Below are 21087 nucleotides of genomic sequence, written 5' to 3'. Positions count from 1 at the left end.
GAATGGATCAGATAAACTCACCCACCCACACACTCAAACTCACACCCTCTCTCTCTCTCTCTCTCTCTCTCTCTCTCTCTCTCTCTCTCTCTCTCTCTCTCTCTCTCTCTCTCTCTCTCTCTCTCTCTCTCTCTCTCTCTCTCTCTCTCTCTCTCTCTCTCTCTCTCTCTCTCTCTCTCTCTCTCTCTCTCTCTCTCTCTCTCTCTCTCTCTCTCTCTCTCTCTCTCTCTCACACAAAAAAGCAGAGAAAAAAAGCCAAATCTGATATTATTCCACACAGAACTCCAAAACTGGACTGGACAAAATGATTGGCACCTTTTCAAAATTGTAAGAAATAATTGTATTTCAAGCATGTAATGCTCCTTTAATTTGTATTAAAACTCAACTGCGGCAAGTACAGGTGCTGGCAATATAGAAATCACACTTGCAACCAATTATGGAAATGGTAATGGAAAATGGAAATGGAAAAAAGTTGACAACCTTTGTGTTGTGTGTCTGTGTGTACCACACTGAGCATGGAGAAAAGAAAGAAGAGCAAAGAATTGTCAGAGGATTTGAAAAAAAAGCATGGACAATCTGTGGAAAAGCATGGACAATCTGTGGAAAAGCATGGACAATCTGTGGAAAAGCATGGACAATCTCAAGGCTTACACTGTGTGCAATGTCATCAAGACGTTTACAGCCCATGGCTGTAGCTAACCTCCCTGGACAGAAGAGAAAAAATATAAAAAGATTGCAACAAAGGATTGTTGAAATGGTGGATAAAAAACTAAATGAATAAATTCAAGCTGACCTGCAGACTTCAGATTCAGATTCAGATAACGTTTATTGCCATTATGCTTGACACATATAGGAATTTGTGTACAGGGTACAACAGTGTCAGCTCGCACTATCCGTCACAATCTGAATGAAATGGGACACTATTTCGTAGGAGGCTCAGGAGGACCCCTGTGTGGGAGAATGTCCTGTGGACAGATGAGACCAAAATAGAGCTTTTTGGTAAGGCACATTGTAGTGTTTACAGAAAACGAAATGAGGCCTTCAAAGAAAAGTACACGGCCCCTACAGTCAAACATGGTGGAGGTTCACAGATGTCTTGGGTTTGCTTTGCTGCTTCTGGCACTGGATGCCTTGATACATGTGCATGGTTTCATAAAATCTGAAGACTACCAAAGAATTTTGGGGCGCAATAGAGGACCCAGTGTCAGAAAGCTGGGTCTCCATCAGAGGTCATGGGTCTTCCAGAAGGACAATGACCCAAAGTATAAGCACCCAGAAATGGTTTAAGACAAAGCGGTGGAGAGTTCTGAAGTGGCCAGCAATGAGTCCAGATCTAAATCACATAGAACACCTGTGGAACGATCTCAAAACAGCAGTTGAGAGAAGGCACCCTTCAAATGTGAGTGACCTGGAGCAGTTGGGAAAAGAAGAGTGGTCCACTCTTCCAGTACAGATATGTAAGAAACTCATTCATGGGTACAGGAAACCATTGATTTCAGTTATTTTTTTCCAAAGGGTGTGCTAACAAAAATTAAGTTAATAATAATAATAATAATAATAATAATAATAATAATAATAATACTTTTGTCCAGTCCATTTTTGGAGTTCTGTGTGGAATGATATCTGATTTGGCTTTTTTTATCTTTCGCTTTTTTGTGTTGTTCCAATGCAAACAAAACAAATAAACATGTGAATACCAAAGCATTTGTAATTGCAACAATTTTCTGGGAGAAGTGGTGCATTATCTGACATAAGTACAGGGGTGCCAATAACCATATATTTATTTCTCCCAAAGACTTTTGCATATAATAGTAACGTTAGTGGAACACACTCCACAATAGTCTGCGAACCCTGACACTCAGGCAACCCAGCATGCAATCATTTGCACTGCTAGATCAGCATAGAATACACATAATGTAGGTGCACAAGTTCATAAGCACAAGTAGCCAACCTACAAACAGTTTTAAAGGATCAATAAAAGCAAAGTGGAAAACCGACGTTTCGAAGATTGACAATGTAAACATAAACATGTTTGAATGTACTGACATGGTCAAGCTCAGCAGTACAGTAGTGAGTGTAGGGTGACACAATACAGTCCCCAGAAAACAAAAGAACACATAATGTTGGAATTACTCCTACTGTTGGTCATTCTGCTGTATTTGCTGTGTTACAAATATAATTCAAATTGTTGTTAATGATTTTAATGATGAGTATGGTGGTGGTACAGAAGCACTATTAAAATAAGACTTGATATATCGATGCACGTTTTCAATTTCCAATGTTATGTATTATGATGGATTATTTGATTAATCAAGGTTTTAATGTTGTACAAGAAATGACTGAGTACTTCTAACAGTACCACACGGTACAACAATAGGCCAATGGCAAATGATACAATGGCCCCACCTAGTGACAAGAATAGGAACTGCTATACATTGTATTTGATAAGCGGAGAGATTAATTTTATTACGATTAAATCAATAGATTCAAGTTATGTTTATGCATGACAATACGCCCACATGCTAGCTAAATTACCTAGCCTCATTTATTTGGCCAACACCCTCCCTCCCTCCTGCCAAAAGCTGGGCTAAGCACCTGTCATATGACCAAGGAGAGACAGCATAACAAATGCATGAGAGCTGTAAACAACCCAAGTTCAGAGTAGAGAAGAATCAAGTGTAGTGCTGTACATGTTCAATGGAAGACTTGAGGTTCAGATTGTGGTAAGTAGCCTATCCCATAAATGAGTGTGAGTGTGTGTGCGCTTTGTTTTGTTTGTTTAATATGTCAGAGCAAAATGCTTTTTGTAAATCAGAGCACAAGCTCAAATAAGAGCATCATGACTAATGTAATGTCGAAACAACTTTGGTAACTCAGTGTCATGGAATTCTGTAACCACTTGAAAAGACAGTAGGAAGAGCGAAGCTCCACAGTAAGCTGCTTAAACATGTCTGCGGGGCTAATGAATCAGGCCAGATGCGGGTGTCTTTATTAGCATTTTTAGTGCCTTTTGAAGCAATGTCAACATATATAACTACGCTGTAGTTCAGTGTACTTGGGTGTCTGCTGTCAGGGAGGAATGTTGGGTGATTATTAGTGCATTACTTATATTGAGTGAGATTGTGTGCTATGACAAATTATTCATTCTATATTATACCTTCCTCCTCCTTTCCACTTCCTTTACTGTCCTACTATCCTTCCCACCTTTTACACTCTTCTGAACACTACACTCATTCCCTCTCTTACCCTTTGATGGAGAACCTGCTCTGGGGGGCTATGCGGCTGCAGAGGACCGCTCAGCTGGCCCTGGTGACGGCACGACTGAGAGAGGAGGGGCAGGGCCTACGGGAGCAGAGCAAAACTATGCAGCATGTCCAACCTGCGCATACTGCTGGAGCAGGGAGAGGACTGAGGGAAGGATAAGCACTGAGGAGGAGGGCTGAGTGGAGATGGATACAAGGTGAGAGGAGGGTCAGGTGGGAGTGTGAATGTTGGGACAGATGAGTGTGTGAATGTCGGGACAGATGAGAGTGTGAATGTAGGGACAGATGAGAGTGTGAATGTAGGGACAGATGAGTGTGTGAATGTCGGGACAGGTGAGAGTGTGAATGGTAGGGATAGGTGAGTGTGGATGGTAGGAATAGGTGAGTGTGGATGGTAGGAATAGGTGGGTGTGGATGGTAGAAATAGGTGAGTGTGAATGATAGGGACAGGTTAGTGTGAATGGTAGGGACAGGTTAGTATGAATGGTAGAGACAGGTGAGTGTGAATGGTAGGGACAGGTTAGTATGAATGGTAGGGACAGGTGAGTGTGAATGATAGGGACAGGTGAGTGTGAATGGTAGGGACAGATGATAACAGAACAGTCTCTTTGTGAGTGTAAAGTCATATGCAGGTGTCCAGCTCACTGTTGATTTGAAACACAAAACCTGTTCTTCTAATATAGGCTGATTTTGATTCCTCCCATAAGAAAATACCAAGCAGTGCAACACCAAATCTGACATAGAACCAGGTATAACCGTGAATGCAAAGGAGAATTATATTTTGAGAAATGTCTGATCCAGAACTTTCTCCCAGGTACCTGTATGCTGTGTCTGCACCTGTTTTGTCAATAAAAGCATGATCTTGTACTCAGGGCCCAGTCGTTCAAAACATTTAATCTGGACCAGAATGATCCCTATTCTTTCTCTGATCCACCCAGATAGATCTGATCCTGGGTAGCAAAAAGAAAGAATCGAAAGATTGATCACGTGCCAGTGCAACAGAGGTTGGACCTGTCTACCTACAGGAGTAATGTGACTGGCTGGGAGGATCGGGGTGATCAAGGATACCCAAGAGATTGGACCTGTCGGCCTTCGGACTTACCAGGGTTGGCTGTGGGGGTAGATAATGAGGATACCAATAGTGATTGGCTGGGTTGGTTCAAGGGATTAAGGGTTAAAGTTGAGGGAGCTTGTGTATCCAGTAACCTAAGGTCACATGAGGTAATAGAGTAATAAAGAGAAGTGGATTACGAGGATAAGAGGTGTTTGTGTGTGTTGAGTGTATATTGATTGAATTAGGGGGCGGATTGTAATTCTAAATTGGTTTGGATAATCAATTTACTAATCAACTGTTATTCCAATTCGGAGTTCATGTAGTGAACCGTTGATAACAGCACAGTCTCTGTCTGTGAAGTCATACGCAGGTGTCCAGCATTAATTAGAGAAGAGTTTTACTCCTTAATGTTATCTCCTGGGACCAAGAGAGTTTGTGATCCACAGAGCCTGACACAGGGCAAGATAACCCAGGGAGAAGAAGTGGCCTGTTATTTCGTCAAGGTCTCAGATCTGCATGTGACTTCATATCCTGCAAGAAACTGATGTAAACAGCTCACTGTTGATTTGAAACCCAAAACTAGTTACAGTATGTTTTAATATGATAAATATGATGTGAAATGGCTGATCCTTGGCTGACTTTCTCCCAGACACCTGTCTTGTCTGCTGCTTTTGTATCTGTCTGTACCTCTTTTCAATAAAAACACATCGTACTCCATGAACATCCATCATCTCATCCTTTATTATTGATCATTTCCAAGTCCTTCATTAAGATGACTTCAGATTGTAATCAGTTAAAAAGTATACACACATACTGTATTGTTTTGACCAATGACATCAATCATGTCCCATCATACAGTATCATGTGGTTAACCAATCGTATTCACTCATAAGAATGCAGCAAGCAGCAACTCGGCAACATCATTGTTTCCTATCGATCACCCCCAGTCAAGGGAAGGCCAGCTGTTCAGGTCAGAGACAGACAATCCTTAGTGCAAATATTACAGGGATCAATGATTCACTGGGCTGCCTCCCCCGTGACAATCAATAGTCAATACATGTGACCCCTGCAAGCTTCTGACCCTCATCACCTTCGTCACACCCCCAGAACCCCTTTCTATGTGAATGAAGATCAATGCATATACACACTAGAGATAGATTAATTACAATATTATTGTAAATAAATATATACTGTGAATAAATGCTCTTACATTTGCAAACAAATATAAAAATGAAAGCAGTGACAAACATCTTTCCAAAAATATTACATTCAGCGTTAGAACTGTCAAATCATTTGCAGACTAGATTACATCTGTGGGTGTGTTTCCTTTTGTTTAAAGCATTTTGGCACTAACATTCTGCATGTTCATGGAGAAATTACTGACAGCCAACTAAGATTTGTTTATCTCCATTCAACTATAAAATCTTTGCTCAACCCTGTCACTGTGTCAGTTGTCATGGTTAACTCACTGCGATGCACCAGTCTGAGAAGGTGCAGTTAGTTCTAGAAATTCTCAGGTGGAATTCCCTACTTTTATTTCCTCACATGTTAAATGTAGGTCAAGACATTTTCCAGTGTTTAATTGGCCTGTTAAGCTGTTACCTATGAAAGGTTCACTGTGGACTAATTATATTGTACTGAATAATATTACATTGTACTGAATAAAACATTTTCTTAATTAAATAAACAGGTTAGCTTAATTCACATCTGGAATATACCAAGTCAAAGAGAAACCATGTTTTGCAGAAGCCTTTCTAGCCTACAGCTTCCGCCAAGACATTATAGTTAAATGAAGATGTCATTTGGGAATCACTTAATTTGATCCGCAAATGCAGATATGACAGTTCTAATGCTAAAGTGGTGCAATGAAATTGGACTATTTCAATTGTACCCCAATCTTCTTTCCAGAAGGGAAATGGCTGTGAGCTCTGTGGAATGTCTTGAGGTGAAGTAAAGTAAAAAAATAAATAAAAATAAAGTAAAAGTATACAGTATTATTAACGCCTCATTTGATTGATTATATTTGACCTTTCTTGCACTAAATAAGCAGACTCAACAATTATTTGTACATACTGATAATTACATTGGAGTCAGATTATCAATATTGGATATGTTATACTATCAAGGAAATTTAGCCGAAAGTCTCTGCCAAACATAAATGTGGAAATGGATAAATCTGTCTGCAAAATGATTGAAGGTTTGCGCATATATATATATATTTGCATGTGTAAGAGCATTTATTCACAAAGCCATATTTACAAATCATTTTTGCATATATTAAAAGGATGGTTTAAAAACATATCAAACATATCAAAAGGTGTGTGTGTGTGTGTGTGGATAGTACATTACACTTGACCTTAGTGTTTTTTGTTTATGGATCATGGTACACATTTGTGAGTTGTATAATAATAATAATAATAATAATAATATTGGCATTAATCTATCTCCATAACACACCTTCCTCCTTTCCTACCATGTGACGTTCAGTTCAATCCTGTCCTATCCAGTTTCTTCACCTAATCAAGTGCATTGTCTAACAGGTTGAGGCAAATGTAACAGTTCTCACATGGTTTAAAACAGATGTGTTTATAGTAACTGGTAGCAAGTGCAGGCGAATGGGCTATTTGGGGGTGGGCTGGTTGGGCTGTGTGTGTGTGTGTGTGTGTGTGTGTGTGTGTGTGTGTGTGCATGCTGGCAGGGAGAGGACGGGGGTTAGCGTGTTTGTGTGTGTGTGTGTGTGTGTGTGTGTGTGTTATCTGCGTATCCAGAGCCAGCCGTTCAGTAGGCAGGCAGAGAGGAGGAGGGAGAACAGCACCAGCTCCGTCTGTCTACGCTCAGCGTTCTGTCTCTCCAGCCCGGCCAGACGACGGCTCATCTTCACCACCTGGACAGGACAACAACACCGCAACATGAGTCTCTTCACTCTCCTTTACTGTTCTTCAGCATGAACAGGAGATGAGCAAAATAAAGGTAAAAAGAAGTAGATTCTAGTTCCCTCTAGTGGTACACTAGACGCTCACTACTTTACGACAGTAACATAGGTTGCTCTCCTTTTGAGTGGGACCAAACGCAGCTGACTGTGTGTTGGTCCATAGGAGCGTAGACGGTAAATGATGAACAAGGCTGTAATGCGTATAAAAGGAGAATGAGAAGGGAGGATGGTACAGGACTGTCTGCTGACCTGTCTCCTGAGCACGATGAACTCCACGGCCGCCCCGCCATCCTCCTCAGGGTTCAGCCAGGAATCCTGCATGGCACTGACAACCAGACACACACACACACAGACACAAAGAAAGAAAGGGGAGGTTAGAGAAGAATAGGACTGCCTTGAACAACACACTCACACACCTAAGGATCATTTATATGGATTCAAAATTAAACATTGCAAGTGAAAGGACCTATAGAAAGGCCAATGTACTGGAGATCATACGGGCTAACAGAAACACTTTATAAATCCTCCATCAAACCTCCATCCAAACACAGCACACGCAACATGGCGTCAAAAGTAGTGGTAACAACATCTCCTTGGGGTCAGAATGTCTTTCAACGTTTGACTGGGTCAGTTGCTCCAAAGAAGATTCCGTTTCCTTGATTGACTAGTATCCAGTCACCTTTTCCTGCTTGGTTCTGCAACAGCGTGCATAGGGGCGGGGGGCTCGGCCACGGCAGCTGGGGGGTGTTCAGGATGGCTGAACCTTTAGACCAGGGAGAGAGACCACATTCTACATACAGGCCTTCAAAACATGCCAGGTCACCAATAGGGACACAATAAGAGCAACCAAAAGGAGCCGCTGTGTAGCTAGAGCACAGCACAGATGAGTGGCAAGCAATGATGGCAAGCGGTGTTCGGAACAAGAATCCACCCACAGGTTATCCAGCAAGCATTATGCTACATCTGAGCACAGACGAACGCGGCTGGTTAGAAGCAGAAGCCATTTGTGGAGGAAAAATGATCAAGCAAATAATGAAGCGAATAAGCCTTGCAAAGAACATAATGAGGCGTCACACAAAAACGCAAGCCCAAGCGTGTTAGGAACGGAGGGAGGTAAGCCACCACTGAATAAGTGGCCAGGTGCCCACAAGGTACGGGGTGCAGGATTAAGGATAGGCCAATCTGATCCTAGATCTGTGATTAAAGACAACTTCTAACTCCAGCCACTTAAGGACATCCAGGTCATGTCACTGAGGACACCCGGGTCAAGCCGTAACAGACAGACAGGGAGGTTAGGTGGGGATGTGCATAGGACTGTCACCTGGACCTGTATTTCTGAGTTACAGCCTGCAGGAGGCGCTGTGATGCCTGCTGGCCCAACTGTTTGGCGGCCTGGAGCACGGTCTGTGGGGACAGGAAGCTGGGGGGGGTGGCAGAGAGTTCCATGGATACGGGCTGGGGGTCAGCAGCAGCAGCGACATACTGGGGCGGGTGTCCTGCACTGCGACTACTGGACAACAGGCATGGAGGGGTGGAGTGGAGAGGGTCACCACAAGACAGAGGACGGACAGACATACAGACATACAGACAAGAGAGGGACAGAATGGTTATGATGATGGGACGGGTGGTGTAGCGGTGATGCCATCGATCCAAATAACTCACATGCCTCAGTCACTGACTCTCTGCTTGGCTTCACATGTTCTCAAATATAACACTGACCTACATATGAGGAGAATCTAGATGAGAAGAACCAACCCAATGTTTGTCTCCCTCTGCTGGTCACACAGGTTAGTAGCAAGAGGAGGTGAAGGCTGCATGTGTAGGCCGTTGAACGGTACAGAATGTCCCAAGCTGACAACTCAATATTCCCATTATGACTTTCTGAAAAGCTCCAGGGTTAAAGGGGAGGCTGGCTTGGAAAGCAGAAAGCATTGCATTATGAAACTGAAAGGAAAAAAGGATAATGGGCAAGGGATCCTATAGGTCAAGCCTTCTTTTACACGTTTAAGTCAATGACAAAACATTGTTCACTGGTCCATTCTCTGACTCAAGCCACCACATAAGTGATGAGCACTCAATGGGCGGTTTCAAAGACAAGGCTCCTAGCCTAAAAAGCATCTTCAATGGAGATTTTACATTGAAAGTGTGATTTAGTGCAGGACTAGGCTTATGCGTTGTCTGTGAAATCGCCCCCATAAGTACCAAGTCTAACCAAAACCAGGGCTTCTGTAGATCACTATGGTCCCTGCGAATCACCCAAGGAGATTGTGTAGATCATAGGGTGCATCTCAATAATTTAAGGCAGCTGATCAAAGGAAGGGGACATGGAAAGGAATCTCAACTTATCTACTGAGATGCAGCCTTAGGGTTTGGTAGCGAGTCGTGCTTTGGGAAATGTGTGTTCTACTCACGAGGACGGAGTGTACGGTGGCTGTCTAGAGTGGCCGGGGGTACTAGGAGGGCTCCTACCAAACGTGTCACTGTAGGACCTCCGCAGGGGACTCTGTCACGAGAGAGAGAGAGAGAGAGAGAGAGAGAGAGAGAGAGAGAGAGAGAGAGAGAGAGAGAGAGAGAGAAAGAGAGAATTGGTTATACTGTTTTAATCACATTTACAGAAGATAGCCACAACTCACTCATTTTAGGCTCATATAAGTTTCATTAACAGTGAAGCCTAACAGTTAATATGTCTTCAAAGCATGTAGAGGGAGTGATGGAACCAGCAAGACTGTAACGTTGTGCTGCTGATTCATGTCTACAGTGTGTGTCTGACCCTTAACCAGAATCAACTCAGAATCATCTGTTTATATGGGCCAAAACAAAAGCTCTCGTCTCAGATCCCATATTACCTGAACCGGTTCCCTAGTGTCTCTGTCCCAGGCTCCACGCTGGGAGTCCCAGGGGATGGAGGAGCTGTGCTTGGTGGGGGTGAACTGTGGTCTGGGGTTCATATCTGGAGCATCTGTTGACATTGTTGACAATACTGATCAATCCAATAGTCATCATTGTACCTAAAACATGCAAATAACTGACATAAAGGAAGGTATCGCTTGCTGTAACAAAAGTCTTGTAAGAAGGCTAAGAGGAAGACAGATATAATATACAGATATACTATATATACAGATATATATATAGCTTGGCAGCACAGTCTATGGGGCCACAGCCAGTCTGGAATTAGGCTACTGGATCTGACATCCCATAATAGCTCCCTGACTGAGGATAAAATGGTGACTTGAGTACTGAGGAAAAGAAGTGTTCTGGCCAACATAGGTTTCTGTCTCTTATCATAACACTGACATTCAGTCCGGCTACCTTCAGTCCTGCACCTAGCCTGGTCACCCCAGATCTGTTTATGCTATTAACCCAATACAAGTTGGACAACACCACTAACAGATCTGAGAGGACCAGGCATAGTGCACCCACCTGTGTAAGACAGCCTGTCCGGGATGTGCATGCTGTAGGCGGGGGGAGGGCCTACTGGCCTCTGGCTGTCCTCCGCCCCCCCCTGCTGTCTTGGTCCCACTCTCAGCCGCTCCGGGACACGCATCTTCTGGTTGATGGACTCTGAGAAGACTGAGTCACGGCTTAGCTGAGACCCATCACCCATGAAGGCTGGGGAGGCCATGGTCCCGGCCTTGTACCTGTAGTGGAACATGAGGTGTCAACGGTGAATAACACACTCATTAATGTAACACCACACACTCAATAACTAGCCAGTAACCAAGCTACGAATCTCTATTCTCTTCTTCAGCAACTCACTAACACCCAGCCAGAGTAGTTGTTCCTACTGTGAGGAACAGCTGAATATACCACTTAATCCAGAGGGTGTCAACTAAATGCAGATGTCAGGCAGCTCAACGAGATGAAGTGACCAATTGTGAAGATTGGTTAAAAAGTTTTGAAAGTATTAAATAAGTGTCCAAAAGGTTTTGTTGTCAAGACAGCTAGTTTATATATAGCCTCCTTAGTTATCTCACAAGCTATCATCAGTGTGTCTGATGTACCAGAGCATGCATTTAAACATCTTTATGTATAAAACATTTGGTTTTAGGCATTGTTTGTCGGCACGCATATAACTATTTATGTGCTGTGGATCAGCTGTCAACAGGATAGCAACTTGTTGCACAGACACATCCAAGAACCAACAACTCATCGACTCGAGTGAGGAGAGACTAACGCTGTTCTTCGTGATCACACCTCCTAGACAATCTTACATTTACATTCGTGTTCGTACAAAAAACTAAAGTTTACAAACCTGAAGGCTGATGAGTAGACTACTGTAGCTAGACCCCTTTAGCACAGGTCAAACTGAGCTTAGCTAACAGAGCTAACTGTTAGCTATTAATGTTAGCGATAACGGGCTTGTAACCTTGTCAGAGTGAGCATGCGAAGTTGCGAACTACGCTGCACAAATTAGGTTAGCTAACACATGATATAATCAACTTTATATATGGAAAACTGTTAATAAAGCGTTATAATCCAACGTTACATAGTTGACACTATCGGTTGCTATCCCTAGTAGCCTACTAGCCACACTAACCTTCTCAATGCTCACAGCGGACCAATGACTAACCTTCTCAATGCTCACAGCGGACCAATGACTAACCTTCTCAATGCTCACAGCGGACCAATGACTAACCTTCTCAATGCTCACAGCGGACCAATGACTGACCTTCTCAATGCTCACAGCGGACCAATGACTGACCTTCTCAATGCTCACAGCGGACCAATGACTAACCTTCTCAATGCTCACAGCGGACCAATGAGCCAGTGCGCTCTGCTCAACGCTCAGTCACGCACGCAACGCCTCTGTGGTGGACTGGGGGTTTAACATGTCACCGGTCAAGCGCAAAAAAAAACACACCAAATCAACCAGTAGCAAGAGAAGAGTTCTCACGAAAACACACATCCAAGCTGGATGGATTGACACTTGTTTCATGTGGTGCACTGCACTGGCTGAATAGACTGTTTAGAATGAAGGCATAAACACATGGAATCTAGTATTCACCTAAATAAACACAATGCAGCAACAAGAACATGCATCAATGTTTGATTGATTGATTGATTGAAAACTTTATTAGAAGATTTGCAGAAGTAGGTACATGAAAGTACATATTACATACAAGGTCAACTAAAAGGATAAAAACCCAAGAAAGCCACTGGCTTATTTCAATTGGGGTCCTTGATTTTCAATTCATCGTTACATGTAAGACAGACAGGAAAAGAAAAAAAAACTAGTACTATCTACAAGATAATACAGACAAATAACTATTACTATCTCCAAGATAAAAATACATCCATCAATACTAGATATACAATACAACAAAACATCAGGTATGTACAGCGGGTAGGACAGGTGGGGACATACACCACAGGTGGGGGCGGGGGACAAAACACAAAGTATGTACAGTGGGTAGTTCGGGTCTTTTAATCTGATTTTTGATTTAGAGGGTCCAGTTACGGATTGCAGCCTCCTGTAAATGTTTTTTGAGAGTGGTTTTGAAGGTGGGCAGTGTTTTGCACTCCTTTAAGATTATAGGAAGGGCGTTCCACATTTTTACTGCATAGTTTGCAAACGAGTTTACCCCTATGCAGAGTTTGCAAACCCCTTGCACTCTGTCAACTACTCGTAGCCAATCAAGGCTCAAAAAATGAGCAGCGGTTAGATGTGTCCTAGGGTTGAGGCCTAGCAGAAGCCTAACCAGTTTATTTTGGGCTGTCTGGAGTCTTGTTTTATGGGCCTTTGTGGTTCTATAGTACCATGATGTTACGGCATAGTCGAAGTGACATTGAATGAGAGCTCCTGATAGGGTCCTCAGTGTGTTTTTACTGACAAGTGAGGATATCCTGTACAAGAATCTAGTTCTATGGTTCACTTTTTTGATTACTTTTGCTGCCATTTTATCTCCGGAAAGATTTGCCTCTAAGATGGAGCCCAGGTATGTAATATCCTCTTTTCTTGTGATATTAATGTTATGTTATTAATGTTGTGCCTACACCCCCCTGAGTATTACATTATGTTGATATATTATTGTTGTCGTTAGTTGATTCTTTGTATCTCTTTAAGTCTGTGCAGTTAATACACTATATACCTTCACAAAATGTAATCATTATAACTCACTGACTAAACAAAACAGTTAATAACATCCCCAAAACATAAACAAACAGACAAATATATGGATAAACGCAATTTAATATATTAATCAAAGTAATCATCAGTGCTTTACAAACAAGAGAAAGAGAGACATTTGGCACTTAGTACAGTATATTGTGATTTGTGGATTTAGGATGTCATCCATAAAGAGGATAATAATGAAAGGTGAAGAGGGAATTATTCCCACTCCATCTGATGATACTTCCCTCTCTGATCTGACAATTCAATGATATTAACAAATATGTTCACCGTTTCAGCTGATTTGAAACAATGCTTGAAATAATACTTGATACTTGAGTCTTAGTATACCAAAATAGTATAGCAAATACTGAACACATTTCTTTTTGGCGTATGACATAGTTTAATACTAACTGTAGACTACAGGGTTTGTATTGAAAATTGGGTTAACAGCATCCATTTAACTAACTCCTAGTCCATAAGGAGGAGCATCATCTCCATTGGGTCTCATAAGATGATCAACACCCTCACATGTCACCCTCTCCTCTCACACTGGCCTCAATATTCACATCTTAAAAGAACTAGGAGGAAGCATACTATATAGACCAAGAGACAGACTGTATGGTAATGCAGCATTGGTAAAACACACACAAACCAAAGTACATTTGTACATTTTGGAACATTTCCAACACTACAGACTCAGAGAGACTGTACTAGCTATGTATTTAGCTAACAAATGACTAGGCAGTTTGATTTGTCATTGTTACAAATGTTGTAACTTTTCCTGCTGTGTGGATTAGTTGGACCCACCACTTAATCCAGGTGGGTGTCAGTTAAATGCAGATGCCAGGCAACTCAATGAGATTCAGTGAACCCTTAAAGATTAAAATAATACTTGATACAGAGTCCTAATATACCAAATACTGCATTGTATGACATACTGTAGATGTAGTACCTTTAGACCTACGTGGTTTATATTGAACATTGGGATCCAGAGTCAGATTGTATGGTAATGCTGCTTTGGTGAAAAACAAACACAAAACAAGGAGGTATGAGAGAGAAAGAGAGAGTATCTGTACATTTTTGGACATTTCAATAATTCCTCTAATAAACCAAAGAAGGAAAAGCGGAAGGGGCCAGCCAGGCTTATGTGACATCACATGTTTATGAGATTTGTTTTTTGTTGTTGCAAGTTTTTGTTTACTTAATATTTATACTTCATGTATATGGTTGATACTTCATGTATATGGTTTGTAATTAAACAACATACCACGTTCTCCTAAAAGCCACTCTTACTGGAAGCTATTTTTGCTGCAGCCAAACATGTTCATCTGAGTAGAAATGAGGACAGGATAGACCACCAGTGAAGAGAGAACTCTAAATCACACTACAGAGCCAAACTGAGCTGAGCTGTTCTGGGCTGGCCTAGTCACACATTCACCATAGAAACAGTGCTGGAAAGGACAATGTGAAAGGAAAAGATCAGTGCCAGCACAGTATAGGTTCAGGTTGATAGTGTAAAGCCCCCAGAGAGACACAACATGGACTTCTTTTGTTAGTCACTGATTCAAGGAAACAGAAGAAACATGAGGAGCTGCAAGCTGTGTTTGTTTTCTCTTTGGGATGATTTCTCTCTAGCAACACAACCAATAACATAGTCTCATAGTGCACAGCCATTTCCACATCTCATATTTCTATGTCTTCAAATCTGAATTCATTAAACACACACACACACATATGGCATGTCGCGTTTGGTTTACCTGCACTTAAACCGATTCACAAAAGTGGTCACTTCTTCACTACTGATCGTGACAAATTACAGACATTCATGCATCAATTAAAACCATTATAAAACATCAACTGGAGTGTGCCATATATTTATATATATATATGTATATATACATACAATGAATATATAGATATAGAAAAGAACTTACCCATTATGTTTGCGAGTAATTCTTTAGTGAGGTGAATGTTATCTAGTGTTGTTTGGGGAATGTTTTACACAAATACAGGTGACACATATAATATCATATATCACATGAATATGGATCTTATGTAACTACATCAGAGTAAATGTCTGTATAAAGAGCCTTTGAATCAATACTGCTTAATAAGAATGACCAACATCAAACAAATGAGAGTCCGCAACTCCAGTCCAGTCAATACATCCATAATGAAAAGTATTTCAATAGTCCATAAAAGCATATCAAATGAATAACGAATAAAGTTGAATGAAACACAAAAAAACAAAACACAATGTGATTTAGCTTGGGGGAATTGGAAATGGTGAATATAATTTCTGCAGTTGATAGGAAGACTACAGAGAATTAGATAATGGCTGCTTTGGCACAGTTCACTTCAACCAATATGTGATAAACCATGAAAACAAATCATTTCGTAAGTGTTGGAATAAAAACAAACAAGCTTGCATCTTCACACACATTCACACCTACACAATCTAACTCACATACTGTACATTACCAAAATCCTTTTTCTTTCCCAATACACAAGAGCATCACAACTAATGGGCTATACTCACAAGTGTCAACTTGCACAAAACAGCCCCAATGACACATGAAGCCTTTTTCTGTTGACACATAGCATCCAGAGTCCATTCAGTGTCGGGGCTGAGGAGAGGAGAGGACAGGAGGGTGGAATGTGGCTCTGCTCTGGGGCCTTGCCACACTCCCCTAACGGCCAGTACTCTGTCATCACAGAGACAGCCTGTCAGAGTGGGCTGGGACAGGATCAATCCGAGCCCAGCACAGGGGAGAGGGTGGGGGGCGGTGGTGAGAAGAGACCCAGGAGACAGGAGGACATGCTCCTCAAAGGTACTTAGGACGAGTCAGTCAGGAGGCAGACGGTGTTAGCATCACCAGAAACAGACAGCGCTCACATCAGCAGCAGCAACCACGGCTAGCTTGGCTCTAAGGTGGGCTTCAGCAGCTAGCTACCCAGCTACCCTTTCACCAGGATCGATAAGTGCTAGCCAAACAATAGCCCCAGCCAGAGGGAATCTCAGAGGTCTCTCTGCCCTTGGCCATTCCTCTCCTCTGTAACAAGATGGATATTCAGGTCCATATTATCTCTAATTTTGCAGTCATTGGCAGTGTAGTAGTGTAATGTTAGACTGCAGTTGTTTACAGCAGTATGTTATGTTTAGGTAAACCTGAGCAGATAATGCTACCTCTGTTGCATTTAATGGTGGATCGTTGGCTAGCAGAACTTATATTGTCTGAATATCTGCAAAATGTTGAAAAAGCAGTAAAAAGGCAAAAGGAGTCAACAAGAAACACTAGTGGCAAGCAGAGCAATGGCACCATATCACACATGGTCAGGTTAAAGCCATGGAATTGTACTAACTCTATCGTGAATTTCTTTTTTAAGAAAAATGAAAGTAACCATTGTAAACAGTAAAAGGACAGCGTTACTGAAGCCAGCACTGTACTGTACAATTCATTCTGCAGCTTTAAGAAAGATACTGTAGTCTGAGTGTTGATTGGAATGTAGTGTGAGCTATTGGTTGTGCTTTGTGTATGTGTAAGTATACTATATGGACAAAAGTATTGGGACACCCAAACATCACCCACATGTGCTTGTTGAACTTCTCATTCCAAAACCATGGGCATTAATATGGAGTTGGTCCCACCTTTGCTGCTATAACAGCTTCCACTCTTCTGGGAAGACTTTCTACTAGATTTTAGAATTTGGTTGTGGGGATTTGCTCCCATTCAGCCACAAGAGCATTAATGAGGTCGGGCCCTGATGTTGGGCGAGGAGGACTGGCTCGCAGTCGGCGTTCCAATTCATCCCAAAGGTGTTCGATGGGGTTGAGGTCAGAGCTGCAGGCCAGTCAAGTTCTCCCAGACCAAACTCGGCAAACCATGTCATTATGGACCTCACTTTGTGTATGGGGGCATTGTCATGCTGAAACTGGAAAGGGCCTTCCCCAAACTGTTGCCACAAAGTTGGAAGCATATAATTCTTTAAAATCGCAATGGTATGTTGTAGCATTAAGATTTCCCTTCACTGGAACTAAGGGGCCTAGCCCAAACCATGAATACAGCCCCAGACGATAATTGTGTCTAGATACTGTTGTCCATATAGTGTATGTGTGTGTGTGTATGTGTGTGTGTGTGAGAGAGAGAGAGAGAGAGAGAGAGAGAGAGAGAGAGAGAGAGAGAGAGAGAGAGAGAGAGAGAGAGAGGGAGGGAGACAGAGAGAGAGAGAGAGATTATATCTGGTGGGGAAATCTTGAAGAAATGACATCTAGTCAATAACAGCAACCCCGATGACTACACACATCTAGTGTGAGGGTAATTACCTCATAATTGCATGTCCTCATTTGCCAAAAATGAAAATGGCTCCATCTCTTCCTGATCTAATTTTCTGACAGAACCTGTACTTCTCATCTTGCACTTGATGTTACTATACATTTCTTAACTCAATCAGAGGTTGCAACAGGAGAAGGCCGACAGCAGCACATTTGATTAATTTGAAAAGGATAAAGAGATAGATCTCAGTTGGTTCGCTGTGTTAGTTTCATCGTCATGATAAGGTAGTCCAGGTAATCATCCGTGCACATTTGGCAAATACACTCTCCTCTACTATCCACTACCACTTCTATCATGGCACAAGTCTGGAGGGAGCAACACTATGAACTCCGGCATCTCCTTCGGTAAACATATCTATACCAGTGGCGGCTGGTAGGGGTAGAAATCGGAGGACAGGCTCATTGTAAGGCATGACATGGAATGAGGAATGGTATGTGACTGATTCCATTCCATGCATACCAATAAGCCCGTCCTTTGATTTCTACCCCCAGCAGCCTTCTCTGACGACACAGAGCAGTACACACCTTTCCCTCCCATGGTGGAGGGGAACGTGGCAACATTCTTTTATTCCTTTTCTCAGCTCACCCATCGTGATAAGGCCGTGGCTGGCACGTTTTCGAGGCATGTTTTAGAGCAGGAGGGGAGTGTTGCTTTTAGTGAGGAAGTGTAGCAGGCAGTGTAAACGCAAAGATTGTTTTTCGGCAAAGTGACTTACTTACACAGCTGGTGTCGAGGTGGTCCAACTGCACAGCAATTGAGCAATAGACAGTATTAACACTTCACTGCAGGCACACTACTACAGTATGACCACCACATTCAGAGTACAGTGAAAACACTGATGCATAAACGCAAACACACTTTTGCCAGACGTTGGCAAGATAACTCTAGAACAAGGTCCAACGTGTTGCACAGATCCGTCCGCCTGAGTGCCAACCTCCGTTGCAGTCAGCGGTACAGCGGGCGCTCCGACACCACAGTGCGTTCGTGGGGACAGGTGGCTAGCTGAGCTCTCAGAGAGCAGAGACAGGGGGAGAGACGGACCTGCCAGAGCCCCAGCCTCTCCGCTCACTTCTCCTTGACGATCTCCTCGTATTTGGGCGGAGGGTCACTGTAGGGCGCCGTGATCTCGTCGCTGCTGCTCTCCAGGTGTCCCGTCACCTCCTCGTAGGAAGGGGGCGGTGTGGCACCGGACAGGCGCGAGGCCACTGACATGGAGGAATCCTGGACGTACAGCGCGTGAGTGTTCTGCTGGAGCGGGTGGGTGGGATCGGCCGGTGCGGCACAAACCAGTGACCCTCCTCCGGCCCCTCGCTCCACACCACTCACCACGACCATGGGCCGTGAGCTGGGCTCCGGGTGGGAGGAGACCTCAGAATGAGAGGGCGTGTCCCGTTGGACGAGGATCCGTGGTAGGCTGCGGGTGTTGCGGTTGTTGGCCAGGTAACGGTTCTGGGTGTAGGCGGGCCGCCGGCGCGTGGCCTTCTGCAGCTGACACCGCCAGATGAGGAAGAGCGCGATGATGATGAGGAGGGCCACACCGAGGAGTGGCACCACCATGTAGACGGTGTCTGTGCGCTCCGAACGACCCTCGGAGTTACTCCTCACCGTGTACACTTCTTTTGTCTTCCAAAACTCCATCTGGGGGGAGAGAGGTGAGAGGACAGGGCTGTGAAGACACTTCTGGACCATATCGGATACAAACACACACACACACAGTACCAAAACTAAATATGACACACAGACACACATTATCAAAACTCAATATCTCACTCTCACACACACACACACACACACACACACACACACACACGCGCACACACACACACACACACACACACTACCAAAACTAAATATGACACACACACACACACACACACACGCACACACACACACACACTACCAAAACTAAATATGACACACACACACACACACACACACACACACACACACACACACACACCCACCCCCACCCCCACACCCACCCCCACACCCACACCCACACACACACACAATATCATATATACAGTATGTACAGTATAGTATCCTTAGAATACATGCAAGTAATTGATTTGTGTAGGCGATATATTTACTGTGCGCTCTTTGTTTTCAAACACTTCGTTGGCCTCCTCAAAACTGCAGCTCTCTTCCACACACTCACGCTCGATGTTCCCCTGCCGAAACTCCTCCAGGAATCCGTTGGCTCTAGGGAAGCGTTTGAGGAGAGAATGAGCATCCTTCCCATCTAGGAACGCTGTAAAGAGATGGGACAGGAGCGGTCAGTCATTGCCGTAGGAGATGGTGATGTCACAGGAAGTGACAGGCAGATGCTGCCGTTCCAGAACTGTCAGTGTTGTGGCACAGTTCCCTTCATGGGACTGTGTGTCTGTGTGTGTTTGTATCGGTCGACTAAAGGAGATCCTGGAGGCTTTATGACGCACACAGTATATCAGCCGGCTCTTCCCCATTTCCCTCCTGTATAATCACAAACGCATGTCTAATACGCATGTATAACACTACTTTATATTGTTAGCAGGCTCACAAAACAAGCTGTGTTAGTTGACTAGCGAGTGTGTCATTGATTTTCAACAACGCTTGTTATCTATTTTGTGTGGAGTAAAACTTCGTAAGAAGAATCACAGAGTCTCATTTCCAAGAGGGTTACCAATACTGTAGATCCATGGGAGCATGCCATACAGAAAAGTATAAACAGGGCTGTTCTACAGTAATTACAGTATCCTGCATGTCCTGGTCCTTACCTCCAGCCATGCTACCACCCTGCTACTCAAACTGAGACACACTGACCTGGGAGAAAAGCAAAGATCACATTAAACCCCACAATGAGATGAGACATGGTAGCCTTTAAAGGAATAAAATATTTTTTCTGTGCAAACATCCAGTATTCCTTTTCACATTAACTGTTAAATAGATAGCAAAAGTCAATGTGCAATGTTTATCAATCTGCAAAATAAAGGTGTGATGGTGCATTTGTGTGATATTTGGTGTAATTACACAGTGTGCTAGTATATTTGGATAAAGCAACAGTTTTAGGAATGCCCTCCATCCACCACAGATCCATGATCTGGGACTGGGATTCATGCAAAAGGAGGCAGCACTGCTCATAAAACAGGTCTGACAAAGCCTATATTTCAAAGAGCCAGGGGTTCAATAATGCATGGCATACGCTATCAAATATTTGATGTATGCTTTTATAAATGGCGACAGTACCGACATAGGCTAGTACCTTGGTAAATATATTCCACCCATAAATGTACTGTCGGGGGTGGGGACGAGGGACGGGGGAACAGGGGGTGGTTCCTATGGCAACAACGGGGATGGGGAAAGAGGAGTCGCTCGAGAGGCACCATAAACATTCCCCATCCACCATGACAAAA

The 21087-nt window shown here is 43.2% G+C and overlaps 2 protein-coding genes across 2 annotated transcripts; both read right to left on the bottom strand.

Annotated features, from left to right (window-relative positions):
- Positions 1 to 5189: 5189 nt before the first annotated feature.
- Positions 5190 to 11548, bottom strand: LOC308155764 (uncharacterized protein). The gene is made up of 7 exons (XM_080529138.1): positions 11502 to 11548; positions 10670 to 10887; positions 10096 to 10208; positions 9661 to 9752; positions 8571 to 8759; positions 7499 to 7574; positions 5190 to 7201 (listed from the first exon to the last, which is right to left on the bottom strand). Exons 2-7 carry the CDS (start codon positions 10869 to 10871, stop codon positions 7070 to 7072), a joined length of 804 nt encoding a protein of 267 aa, XP_080385264.1. The 5' UTR covers positions 10872 to 10887; positions 11502 to 11548; the 3' UTR covers positions 5190 to 7069.
- A 7212-nt stretch (positions 11549 to 18760) lies between these two features.
- LOC308156850 (transmembrane gamma-carboxyglutamic acid protein 3-like) lies at positions 18761 to 19891 on the bottom strand (the record flags this gene model as incomplete). Its single annotated transcript, XM_080530298.1, has 2 exons — positions 19786 to 19891; positions 18761 to 19333 (listed from the first exon to the last, which is right to left on the bottom strand). The coding sequence occupies exon 2, from the start codon at positions 19331 to 19333 to the stop codon at positions 18761 to 18763; it is 573 nt and encodes a 190-aa protein (XP_080386424.1). The 5' UTR covers positions 19786 to 19891.
- Positions 19892 to 21087: the final 1196 nt, after the last annotated feature.

Source organism: Nansenia antarctica (assembly GCF_963989245.1).
Source record: "Nansenia antarctica genome assembly, chromosome: 4".
Classification (NCBI taxonomy): Eukaryota; Metazoa; Chordata; class Actinopteri; order Argentiniformes; family Microstomatidae; genus Nansenia; species Nansenia antarctica.
Note: the sequence above shows the minus strand (reverse complement) of the source record. Positions and strands in the feature narration are given on the sequence as shown.

Excerpts from the sequence above, each read along its gene's own strand:
- LOC308155764 (XM_080529138.1), bottom strand. The coding sequence starts at position 10,871 with ATGGCCTCCCCAGCCTTCATGGGTGATGGGTCTCAGCTAAGCCGTGAC. Across the intron at positions 10,209-10,669 it reads GGACAGGCTGTCTTACACAG|ATGCTCCAGATATGAACCCC; the intron begins GTGGGTGCACTA and ends CAATGTCAACAG. Across the intron at positions 8,760-9,660 it reads CCACCGTACACTCCGTCCTC|TAGTCGCAGTGCAGGACACC; the intron begins GTGAGTAGAACA and ends CCTGTTGTCCAG.